Genomic DNA, 12,774 nt, shown 5'->3' on the forward strand with positions numbered 1-12,774 from the left:
TTAGAAGCAGGGGACTCTCGAATTCTGCGGCAAAATTTGTGGTAAGTTCTGTTGCAATTATGTGTACCTGCAGAATTCACCTTTGGCGGAAGAATTCCTGAGAACCTGAAAAAAAGAAACCCTACCTTAAGTGTGAGATAAAAACTGGCTGAAAGGGAATCTTACACAATCTGCAAATTATCTTGACTGTTAAATGGCTCAGTAAGCAATTAAAACAGGCTGCTTGCAAAACTCCAATATAAGAAGTAGCTGTTTCCACTGATCTTATGCTAGAAAGCACCAGTATTACTTTTTCTCCAAAGGAGAAACAATCAATTTTAGAAAAGTGTGATGCCTAAATTGACTGACCATTTACATCTTCAATCTCAGTTATCGGTAGTAACATCAATTCCGTAATTTTTAGTATTAGTTATAAAAAATGGTTCAATATACCTTGACAAGCCCTCCCCAAAGAAAAATATCTTGTTTGTTTTTGCTTTATTTTGGCCACACCACGTGGCTTGTGGGATCTCAGTTCCCCACCAGGGACAGAACCCGGGCCACAGCAATGAAAGCGCCAAATCCTAACCACTAGACCACCAAGGAATTCCCGAAAAGTATCTTTTTTAAAAATATGGGACCCTAGGGGCTTCCCTGGTGGCGCAGTGGTTGGGGGTCTGCCTGCCGATGCGGGGGACGCGGGTTCGTGCCCCGGTCCGGGAGGATCCCGCGTGTTGCGGAGCGGCTGGGCCCATGGGCCGTGGCAGCTCAGCCTGCGTGTCCGGAGCCTGTGCTCCACAGTGGGAAGGGCCGCGGCGGTGAGAGGCCCGCGTTCCGCAAAAAAAAAAAAAAGGGACTCTGAAAAACCTCAGACTGCAGAAACAAAATTACGGACCTTACTGCTTCCCCTCTTTTATTTCCAAGTTGATTTGGTTCCTTGAAAATACCTTATACACTCAAAACACAAAAAATTCTATCCTAAGTATAATCTGAAGCACAACCACTAGTTCCTTAAAAAAAACACGTGAAATGCATCATAAAGAACGCACAGGGGCTTCCCTGGTGGCGCAGTGGTTGAGAGTCCGCCTGCCAACGCAGGGGACACGGGTTCGTGCCCCGGTCCAGGAGGATCCCACATGCCGCGGAGCGGCTGGGCCCGTGAGCCACGGCCGCTAAGCCTGCGCGTCCGGAGCCTGTGCTCCGCAACGGGAGAGGCCACAACAGTGAGAGGCCCACGTACCGCAAAAAAAAAAAAAAGAACGCACAAAACTCTGCTACCAGTGCACCATGCCTCCACTTAGGGCAGGTGTAGCAACAGTCTTTTTGTTAAAAGTTATAGATCCTAACATTTTACCTTATGCTAATTTAAAAATGATTTTTAAAAAAGAACACTGGTATTGACAGTGACTTTTATGCCCAGTCTCTTCAAAAATAGATACCAAACTGCTAATAACGGTTAAATCTATGGAATGGGATTGTGGGTAGTTTTCAATTCATCTCATTTCTGTTTGAATTGTTTACAATAAGTACTCTTCTTTTATGTGAAAAAGACACATTAAGAAAGGTATAACGCAAATGGGTTATTTTAATACTGGTAAAGCACTTTACTGGCTCTGTAGCCATCTATATTCAGAAACTAGTGGTAATTAAAAGCCAAAGGGAGAAGGTGGCTAATTCCCTTACTTGACAGGATTTCTTGGTAGGGTCTGAAGTGGTAAACATTATTAACACAAATAACTGGTAAGATTAACACAAATTCACCAATAATTTGTTTTTTATTTTCCAACACTAGACTAGTGTTATCACTGCACAAATAACAGCATTACATCTCAAATGAGGTATCTCTTATTAAGACATTACCTATTATTACTCATGAGTTCTTTTTTTCCAGGGGAGCACTAATTCAAAGATTAGCCTAAAACAAACATGGTGTACTTTTGTACATCTGACAATTTCAAACTGAAGGAAACCAAAAAAACAAAAAATCCCAAAACTCTCACCGTCTCACTGGAGATCTACTCCTTCTGTGCCTTGGTGGAGGAGGCATTCGTCTCGGTGGAGTTCTTCTTCGAGGAGATGGCCGTCTTCTTGGGCTTGGCCGCCTTCTAGGTGAGTATGATCTGCCATAACAGAATTAGAATCTGAGTAAATCATGAGCAAGGAATGAATTCCTTAAAATAGTTTTCTCGACAGCTACATTTAAAAAATGGATTTCAAGGGACACAATTTTCTACTTGTGTAGAGATTTTTAATGGAACCTAGACAGTGTCCCTAAATTGTTGCTGGAAATCCAAAGCGTAACAGTTGTGCTAAATGTTTTCCACAGCTTTGATATAATTTACCTAATTCTACCTAGGAGAGTAGCACATAAAATCTAAGATCTATGCAGATCTTAAAGCCACTACTCACCTTGATCGGGATCTATGGCGCCTTCTCGGTCGAGTATGAGAAGGAGAGCGAGAACGTGTCCGGGATCTTGACTTGGAACGCGACCGAGATCTTGGTCGGGTCTTCTCCTTTTCCTTTTCCTTTTTGGAGTTTTTCTCCGGAGAAGGTTCTTTAGGCTCTGGTACTGGTTCAGGCTTGGGAACTTTCAGGATGTCACTGTGTGGGGGGAGAAAAAGCTTATTTTGTGCCTTTTCTATTCAGACTCCTAAGTCTTAATACAGTAATATAAAAAAGCTGTTTCTTTAAAAAGTTTTCAAAATCCATGAAGACATCTAGAAAGATATATACACATCAGTGAAATCCAGTGAACTAACAATTCTAATCACATACATTTTTTTAAAAGTGCAAAGCTGTCCATAATAGTGGGGGAAAAAAGGGCAAGTTACAGTATATAAAATATCTGAAGCAACACAACCAACAGATAGCAGTGGTCACCTTTGGGTCACCTTACTTATACTCCCCTATACAATCTGAATTTCTTTTCAACAAGCCAACTTTATAATTTAAAAAATCTACAAGTAAAACAAGTATTTTTTTTAACACACAGGTATCATATTTACGGTCACTTAGTAACAGCCTAAAATTGTGATATTTATAAATGAATTTTTATGTACTTGCCTAGTAGAAGTGGCCTCTTGTACTGAAGGTTCTTTTACTTTCACTGATGGCTCTGGGAGCTCTGGAGTTTTTTCCTTCTTCTCTGGAGCAGGGGAAGGACTCCGGCTCTTGGTTCTGTGACGGGGAGATCGAGAATGACTGCGCTTTCTCTCTCTCCTGACAGGGGAAGATCGTCTTCTAGGGGAAGGAGATCTGGATTTGCGTCTAGGATGAAAGCAATTTTTTTTCAGGTTTTTTGAATAACGTGGACTGGGGAAGATGGTCAAAAGGAGAAGTGAGATTAATCTTTTTAACTACACTATTATTGTTTATATCTGAGAAGTTCCTTATGGAAATAAGATATCCTATCACACTTACTTAATAGGGAAAGGGCCAAGACAAAACCAGAAAAACAAGCAAATGAAGGATAACAACATTCTCCAGTATACCAGTTATAACAGAGGAACACATTGACGTAGGACTCTAGATTTAGGTTCTCAATCATTCCCAGAGATGAGAAGACCAAAGAACAACTTTTCAGAGGAAGCAGATGCATAAAAGGAAGGAAATATATAATAATAAGTCAAACCTTAAAAAAAACAGAGTTTAGGTGCAGACAGATCCCACCAGAGTTCATCAGGTAGAGTCTAGGTATTCCAGAAAAAATGACTAGTGCAATTAAAGCAAAATGTTCTTCAGAAGAGGATAAATACATCAAACTTGCGTAAGATAGCTTTTTTGGAAGAGAAGCTCCCTTTCCATTTCAATAATAGTTTCCCTAACCTGAAGTAAAACAGTAGACCTGGTTCATCAACAAACAGTTATCATTATGATTTGTGCATAACTCTAGAAATACTGCTTCCCTCATAAGCAGCTTTTAATATCAAGTATATAAATAAAGGGGACAAAAATATTACCTCCTCTCTTTACTAATTCCAGCACATTTATGGAGAAATTAGCAGAACCCTAAAAATGAAAAGCCTAATGGAATTCTCACCACTCACCACAAATATAAAGCTGAACTGTGGAGCTGAAAATGGGAACCTAACCACAGTCTCAATGGAAGGAAGAAGAAAGCAAATATCTGTTTTGGGTTCAGCACAACCATCTAAGAAACGCAGAACAGGGAATTAGGTAAGTACAATAGGAAGGGCTAGTGGGTACAGATTTCTAATTAAAAAAATAAAGAAAAAAAAATCGGAGTAAATTAAAATAATAACTCAAAATAATTTAAACTAAAGCAATATGAAAGATAAGTCTAGATTTTGATTTAGGAATTAGGGGGTTGACTAATTCACCAAGATTTTAGAGATAATTATTATAGTCAAAAGATGATCTCTCTCAAAAAAAAGATGAAATATTTTAGTCCAGAGTCAAGCCATAGCTCACCATGAAAACTGTATGATGGAAGAAATTCTCTAAATAGTGCTGTTAGCTTCCTTTTTAACTGTGTAACTTTCTGGACACAAAATACTTTAATACCTAACGTACTCATAAAATATTAGGTATGCAGATTGTACTGTACCTTCTTGGGCTTCGAGACCGCTCCCTCTTTTCTCTGCTGCTTTCTTTTTCTTCCTTATCCCTCTTATCCTTGTCTTCATCTTGCTTTTTCATAGATGCCAACTTTTCTTGTTCAATCTGTAAAGATCAGGTTTTCAAAGTAAACAGTTGAACATTTGAGATCAACAAGCAAATTGAAGACTACACCTGATAAACACCAATGTTAAATATAACTGTCATTTCATCAGCCCCTGGTTTTCAGCAAGACTGTTCTTTCTTCATCCATACTACACACTTTAAGATTGGTACTGAATACTTGCTGAAAATTAATCCCTAACAGATGAACTAAAAAAAAAAGTGGCTGTTTTCAAGCTTACTTTAAAAAAAAAAATCACATTTATCTTTTGTGATTTAACATGTATTGCCTATATGAAGAGCTTGTGCTTACCTTTTACACTGTTATTAAAGTTCAATTTTCTTTTAAGCTAGATGTACTATACATACATACATATATATACATACATATATATATATATATTTTTGTTTGTTTGTTTGTTTTAATTAAATCTACCAAATCATTGGACTCTGGAACAATGACATTCTAAACTCTCTGTTTGGGTAGCGGGGTGAGAGTGGGAGAAGTAAAGAACCAAAACTGAACGTTCAAATATATCACAGCAAAGGAAAACATACTTATCCTAGCTGGGACATGTAAAATTTACAGCGTCTCAGCAGTCTGGATACTACTCTCTCAAATCAAACATTACGAAAAAGAAAAGGCCATTACCTGTCTCTGTTTTATTTCTTCTTTCTTCAGTTCTAGGAAAGCAGAAGGGATTCCAGCGATGTTTTCTTGTGCACTTAAGAGCAGGGGCCACAGTTCTCCCATAAATTCTCTAGCATTTTTTCCATTCAAAAACCCAGTCAGGTTGATTTGCATCATTTTGGAGTCTGGATTCTGCAAAAAGACATGACAGGAAGAGAAACAGGTTACTTCAAAACAAACCAACTGACCAACCTAAAACTCATTTAAATTAGTATTTTTTAAGTCTATCATAGGGGCTTAGATACATATATATTCTTTACTATTTTAAAAATAGCTTTCCCTAGTAGTTTTTCAGCAATATAATCTCTAGCACAGATTACCAAATTCTCTCTCACTCTACCAAAAGCCATCAGAGAGCCTGTTAATCCTTTGTGGATTTCGTAAGTATTTTTAGACTATGGCTGTTAGTGGGCCTTACATTTATTAACTTTAAAAACCATCACGGAACATCCACAAATTCTTGCATTTACTAATAAGGAAAGTGTTTGCTTGCCTGGAAATTTTCCCTCAATGAGAAATGGAAAAGTACATAAACTGTTCACTTCTCTCTAACACTGTAGATAGCTTTCTATAAAATATCTACTGTCCAGTTATGAAAACTAACAAGTTATGCATGCACTCTAACTTTTGAAGACTAAGCTGAAAGCCTGACTTCTACATAAGGAAAATCTATTATAACAATGCCTTGAATTCTCAACTGTCCACAAAGAGCTAAGAGGTCAAGATTTCTCAAAAATAACTGGATTTTTAAATGCTAAATCTGTTGGTCAAGCAACAAGGTCCATATAACAAGCACAGCTCAATAGCACAAAGCAAGTACAGATTCCAGGTGTCTTCAGTTTCTTCTTGGAACCTTGGGGGTTTGGAATCGCCAAGTCCCCTGTAGAGAAAGATGTTCCCTTGGCTTGCTTCCGACTCCCTACTGCAACTCAACCACCTTGAGTTTAATGTTATATCATTTATCTAAATTGCAAAAGACGAACAAGCAATAATGAGTACACAACCACAAAAAAAGAAAAGATTGTTTAAAAAAGTTCTAAACTTTAATCTCATGCTCACTACAAGGGGAATACTACCAGATACTTAGGTTTTTAAAATGCACTAAAATACAAATTAGTAAAGCATTTCTCTAATAAATTCTATCTTTAATCATCATTTAAAAAACGTTTTCCCATATTCCTGGTTTTCTAAATAAAATGTATACATTTAAAAGGAAGCACTTTCTTAAAATTAAATAGTATTTGAAAGTATTCAAAATAAAACGTAATTACCAAATTGTATCTTAAAAATAGAAATACCTTATCAGTTGAAATGCCAACTGTTCTGTCAAAACACAAGGGCGAACTCTTTGGGAAAAGGATTAATGTAAAAGTAAATTCACATTGGTATATTTGCCAAAAGGTTATACGGTGCATCTTACTGTCCTTTGGGTTGTCGTGGCAAAATAGCAAACTATTTTATAATAAAACTGTTTTTAAACATCAATTCTATCGTCATCTCATATTATCTCACGTATGAAGAAAGGAACAATTACATTTACTGGCTCTAATAACACTGTCAATTTATTTCAGTCTGAAGTTTAACTACAATGTAAACAAAAAATTCTGTGCCTAAGATGTAAGTGATGACTAGCTGACATGCAGCTACAACTAAAAACTTTAGTTCCTTGATTATTTTAAAAACAATATCCAATCAAATCAGAATTGCCCCTCATGCTTCACATAAAAGTCCATCTCATAATAGTATTTTTAAAGAGCAGTGTATAGATTTACCCATTGCTCTTTCCTGTTTGTATTTTTTTTTGTTGTTGTTGTTGATGTTCGGCCACTTTACACAACTCACCTCCAAACACACACTGCATCATCAAGGGAGTTGGGTCAGAGCGACATTGGGACACTCACTCTGCTGTGACCTAATAAGGTGATGGTGCTATACTTCAGACGCAAGGAATAACTTCCATTTTGGTTCAGGCCTTTTAAATCATAAATCACATTATCATTAGAAAATTGCTGTCAAAGTAACTTAACATGTAACAGCAAAATTACAAACAATAAGTTTGATTTTTCACCTGTGTAGCTTTCAAAACTATGTACCTTCACTAAACTTCCAGCCTTAATAGTTGTTTACAAAGTGAATTCTTTTCACAACAAACATTGTAAAATAACCCTCCTATATTTGTACTCCATAGAAAAATTCAGTTTCCATAGATTCACAAAATTATGTCACATATTCAGAAATAAGAGCCATTTGTATATTATTACCTTCACTTCCAGCTGGTTGAATATAAACTCAATCACAACATCATCTTCAAACCCAAGGATTTCCGTTACTCGTTTTGTTATCCAAGGCTTTATAACCTCCAAATTTACTTTGCTCATGTCCACCTGATAAAACATGCAGGCAGTTATTATTGAGTACAACTTCACAACCCTAAAAGAAAGCTCACATAAGAATTTTGTCTAATGAAGTTCCTTTTAGCTTATGAAATTCTTTTGTTTAGCATGGTACAATTTAGCTCATCCTTATTTGTTTGCCCTAGTCTCTGTGTGTGTGTTGTTGTGGCTAAAAGATGGAAAATGTTTAATTATAAATGTTTTCCTTAGTATTCATGTTACAGTCCATCTCCAAAACAACCAAAATGTTTGAATCAACTGTGCTATAAAGGTGTAGAACAGTTTATCCAAAAGAATACCTTTTTTTCTAGGCATTCTGCGAATTTCAGCTGCTTCAGTAGCTTCTTCTGTTTGTTGCTGAACCGATTATCCTGTTCTGCACTTGTTCCCTGCAGGAAGAGAAACACATTTCAATTAAGAGCTCAAAGTTAAATTCCTGCTTTTTATCAGCTAATGATGGCTATGACCTTTACAGCTGAAAGAGTAATCAAGTAAACAGAAACACCATCGCTAATATTCATAGGTACAAAATGTATACTCTTTTCACAACAGAGTTAACATTTTGAAAACTTGACTATTTAAAATTTACAAAACATGTGCTCACTGTAACAAGTCAAACAACATGCAGACTACAGCATAAACCTAACATCTCCTCCACAACCAAGTTAAGTTTGAGGTGTATCTTTTTCACCTCTTTCTATGCTAATAGACATTTAAGGGTTTTAAATGAAATACAGAAAATGCTAACACATACTTTTAAACAAGACCATTAAGTTTCATCCTCTTCTGAAAGCCAGTAGCATGCTTGCAAAATTATTGTGGCAATGAATATAAACAGGGGGAAAAGGAGAAAGAACAGCCTGAGACTATGTTGCTAGTTTTCACAACTTTCAGAACTTGGAATGCAGGAGAAATATAGGTTTACCTTAATAAACTCAATTTCTGTAAAGAAACTGGAAAAATGAGAGCTTACAAATACTACATTAGGACATCAAGTAATCACTAGTCTGAGTTTTGTCATTCCCACTAGCCCAATTAAATACGGAAATAGCTGGGTGTGATATGAAATCTACTGATTGGTTCACGGATTTGGCCACTGTCCCTTGGAAAGTGGTCAAGAAAATTCTTTTAGGAAGGTAAAGAACCTGTATTAGAATCCCAGCTCTGCCACTACTTAAGCCATATGACCTCAAAGTTACTTAACCTCTCTAGGAATGTTTCCTTACTTGCTAAAAACTGCCTTGCAGGGCTGTGTACATCAGAAATGATACACATATGGTAACTGGCATGTGGCAGAAGTCCAGCAAATGAAAGCTACTATTTCTACCTTAACTGAAAAATTCAGTTTACTACCTGAATGACAGTGTACTAAAAGGATAACTGCCCTAATATCTTTTAACTCAGAGCTTAAATCCAATCCAATCAACTCCTCTAGGGAACTGTAGGCAGTATATAAACACTGCACCCTTTTCTTCCAGATTTTTACCAACACTAAAAGCAAACCTCGTTTTTAAATTTGTCAGCCATCTTGCTCTTTTTCTTTTGGAATTCCTTTCCATAGGAAATAAAAAATCAAAAGAATAGGCTATGTTTCAAAATATTCCATTCAGACTATAAGAAATACTGAGTATTTACTACAAAATACTTTGATAGAAATTACAAAATGGAGAGTTCATCTGCAGTGTGAAAATTTGATAAACTCAATTGAAACTATCATTACATAAATAACCATAGTACTGTTTGCATAACCTAAGAACAGTCAAATAACTGTCTGCGTTAAGTCAAATGCCTGTAATAACACTCAAAACTTTAATGAAAACCTAGTTAGCACATTTAAAGTCAACTGAAAAGGAATTTCAATGCTGGTTTTGGAGTGTCTAGAGCTATCTTTACTAAAGTCCCGGTCTTCCCCTCTTCTAACTTTTCCTTTAAGAACACACATACAAACTGCATATTATATACTCAGAGAATGGAAAGAGCCAACTTACATGACATATAAATTTTGACTTAGACCAACTGGTCTCTATACGGTCCGTTCTGCATTAAAAAGAATTTGCAGACTCTAGTCCTATTAGTGTCACTTGCCCACCCATCTAGATCTCGACTGGGTGCTCATTCCCTACAGGAGTGAAAAAGGGGACGAACAGGCTCCAGCACGCGCCCAATAAAGCACGGGCCCTCAGGGGCAACTACAACGAAAAAACGTCCCCGTCTGCAAGTGAGGCAACTTTCCTCCAGCGGACTTTCAAAAGAGTAAAACAAATGGGGAGGGTGAGGGGTGAGGGACGGTGAGCGGGAAGAAGAGTTGATCCACCCCATTCCCCCGCCTCCATATACGCACATACTTTCTGTTGCACCCTCTGCCCCGAGAGTCTCAGATTCAAACGTTCTAACCACAAATTATCGGCGTTACCCTCCCTGAAGGGATATCAAATTGGGCGGGAGCTCCCGCGAACTCTGACCCCGAGCCTTCGCGAAGGCGTAGACCAGGAAGGGGGGGGGGTCGGCGCCCGCTTTCTCAAGAAAAGCGGCTTAACGCTCCTTCCGGTCCACGCTCTCCTGGGGCGGTACCCCCAAACCCGTCCTCCCCAGGACCCTGCAGCCGCCGGTCACCTCAGGGTTTCCCTCCGGCCTCCCCCCAGGGACTTCCTCCTCGCGGGTCCGCTAGGCCCCAGGACCCGGCGACGCGCACGGCTCGGCCCGCAGGCCCCGCCAAGCAGGCGGGCGGGCGGCGAGGTACCGCTTCGGGCCATTCCCGCCGCCATTTTCCGGCGACCGTCGCCGCCGCGTAGTGGGGGACGATTCCGGAGGAGGAGACTGCGCAGGGGCGCACCGGTCCCCGCCGTAGGGCAGAGGGGAGCGTCCGTTGGCACCAAGGATCCTTAGGATCTTCGAAGCTTCCGCTCGCTGGCTACCCCGTCCCGAGCTCAGGCCTCCTTTCGGGCCTTACCGATAAGCCCCTCACCTCACCCCAGATCCCCGCGTTCCCACTTACGCGGAAGAATCCCGCGTCCATCTTGCTGCCTCGCTCGGAGATCGCTCCCTATCCCAAGATGCACCGCGCCGCCGCGACGGAGGGCGGGACCGGCAGGGAAAGCCGAGCGCCGGGACGCAGAGCGCGCCGCTCCACCCGACCCACCAGCCGACACGAGGCCGCGCCTGCTCAGTGTGGCGAGCGCCCGGCACGCGTGCGCACGCGCGTTCAAGTAGGCGGGCTGCTACCAGGCTCAGAACCTCCCCAGTGGCCAGTCCGGGAGGAAAGCCTCGCGATCGCAACCAATGAGGGGGGGGCGGCGGGGGGGAGACAGAGAGATAGAGACAGAGAGAGGACAGAGAGAGAGCGAGAGAGACACAGAGAGAGAGAGAGAGAGAGAGAGAAAGAGAGAGAGAGAGAGAGAGAGAGAGAGAGAGAGTGTGTCGTCGGGTCGCCCCGCCCTGCGAATCCTTTTGTGGAGCTCAATCGGCCTTGTTCCCGGAGCGTGAATTGACTCATCCTTCCACCCGTAGTGGCGGAGGCCTCCCGCCCTGGGGGACCCATGGAGCGATTGAAGAGAAAAGCTGTTACCTCAGAGTGACGCTAGTGGGGCCGCCCGTGTCGTTATGAAAGTTGTGACTGTGTTGTTTTTACGAGTTTGCCAGTTACGGAGATCGGCCCTGAAGTAGCCGAGCTATGCAGTATGAGTGAAATCTGCATTCTGGCCCTGCTCTCGGCTTTCCGTCCCGTCTCCGCACAACTCCTTAGCTTTGGGGGGAAGCTGGAACTGTGGTTTAGATGAATTTCGGTTTCGGCTGCCGTGTCCCCACGCTAGCGGGCAGGAAGCTGAGGAGAAACGTGGCCCCCGGACAGAGCCTGACGGAGAAGCGGCCTGCCTCCAGGCCTCGGGGCCCTCGGAGCCCTCGGCCTCCGCCTCGGTGGCCCAGCTCTGCCTCCCCAGCGCCCTGCTCCGGCAGCGAGGGCTCCGGCATCGGATGCCTTCTGCCAGACTTGCCCTAAGCGCTCTCTTTTTCTCTGAGAGGGAGCATGTGACCGTTCTCTGACCATCTTTTGTAAAATACCCCCCACCACACACGCACACGCAAGCACTCTGGCCTCCCTTTCCTGCTTTTTGTTCATAGCGCTCATCTTGAAACTATGTGTTTACACTTGTGGAATACCAACTGCCTCCTAACAACGTCATAGATTTCCAGCTCAGGTCTCTCTCCCGAGCTTCAAACATGTATCGGCAGCGTCCTCCTGGACGTTTCCACTTGGATAGACGGCTCCTGGTTCCTCCTCCTGTCTCCCGAACACCCTCCACCCCGCCAAAAACCGACCCGCTCCTCCCAAAGTCTTTCCTGCCTCGGTTGATGGCAGTATCTTTCCTTTTCTTTAAGACACAAGCCTTGGTTTCGTTCTTGACTCCTCTTCCTCTTATATCCCGGTTCCAAACTGTCAAGAACCCGTTCTGCTATCATCCCGCTTCAAAGCACTGTCATCTTCGGCCTGAACTTCTGCCCTGGGCTCCTAACTGGTCTCCCTGCTTCTGCCCTTGCCACTCAGCATCTATTCTAAATGCAGCAGAGTGATCCCGTTAGAAAACCTTAGGCGTATCATTCTTAAGCTCAAAACCTCCCTATTAATAGTGCCTTATTTTTCTCAGAGCAAAAGTGGAATCCGACCTGATGCTCCCCTATTTCTTCTTTGATCTCATCTAGTACCCTAACACTGGTCACTGCTTGAACTTCTTAAGCTAGCTCCTGCCTCAAGACCTTTGTAGTGGTAACTTTTGCTCTTTCCCCCAGATAGCTACTTGCAAATTTCAAGGTTTTACTCAAGTATCACTTACTCAATGAGGCTACCCTGACTGCCCCATTGGAAATTGCTCACATACTCTCTCTACATCCCTGATGTCTCTCTCTCTCTCTCTCTCTCTTTTTTTTTTTTTTGGCTGCGTTGGGTCTTAGTTGTGGCACACACCATCTTTTTGTTGTGGCTCGGGGGCTCTTCCTTGCGGTGCGTGGGCTTCTCTCTCGTTGCGTTGAGCAGGC

At 41.5% G+C, this 12,774-nt stretch overlaps 1 protein-coding gene across 16 annotated transcripts in view; it reads right to left on the bottom strand.

Moving 5' to 3' along the window:
- SRRM1 (serine and arginine repetitive matrix 1) overlaps positions 1-10,865 on the bottom strand; it is a 32,229-nt gene extending 21,364 nt beyond the window's left edge. For 6 of the 16 annotated variants that reach the window (XM_027109680.1, XM_027109676.1, XM_027109679.1 and 3 more), the window contains exons 1-8: positions 10,742-10,864; positions 8,046-8,135; positions 7,615-7,737; positions 5,315-5,485; positions 4,550-4,665; positions 3,046-3,249; positions 2,389-2,583; positions 1,980-2,099 (exon numbers count right to left, since the gene is read on the bottom strand). In XM_027109680.1, coding sequence (XP_026965481.1) covers positions 1,980-2,099; positions 2,389-2,583; positions 3,046-3,249; positions 4,550-4,665; positions 5,315-5,485; positions 7,615-7,737; positions 8,046-8,135; positions 10,742-10,762 — 1,040 coding nt within the window. In that variant the 5' untranslated portion in view covers positions 10,763-10,864. Of the gene's footprint in view, positions 1-1,979; positions 2,100-2,388; positions 2,584-3,045; positions 3,250-4,549; positions 4,666-5,314; positions 5,486-7,195; positions 7,326-7,614; positions 7,738-8,045; positions 8,136-10,741 lie in introns of all 16 variants that reach the window. The other 10 variants (XM_027109686.1, XM_027109684.1, XM_027109683.1 and 7 more) reach the window with 4 other exon arrangements.
- Positions 10,866-12,774: the final 1,909 nt, after the last annotated feature.

This window comes from Aethalodelphis obliquidens, unplaced genomic scaffold (assembly GCF_003676395.1).
Source record: "Aethalodelphis obliquidens isolate GAN/ISIS:26980383/991018 unplaced genomic scaffold, ASM367639v1 scaffold9, whole genome shotgun sequence".
Lineage (NCBI taxonomy): Eukaryota > Metazoa > Chordata > Mammalia > Artiodactyla > Delphinidae > Aethalodelphis > Aethalodelphis obliquidens.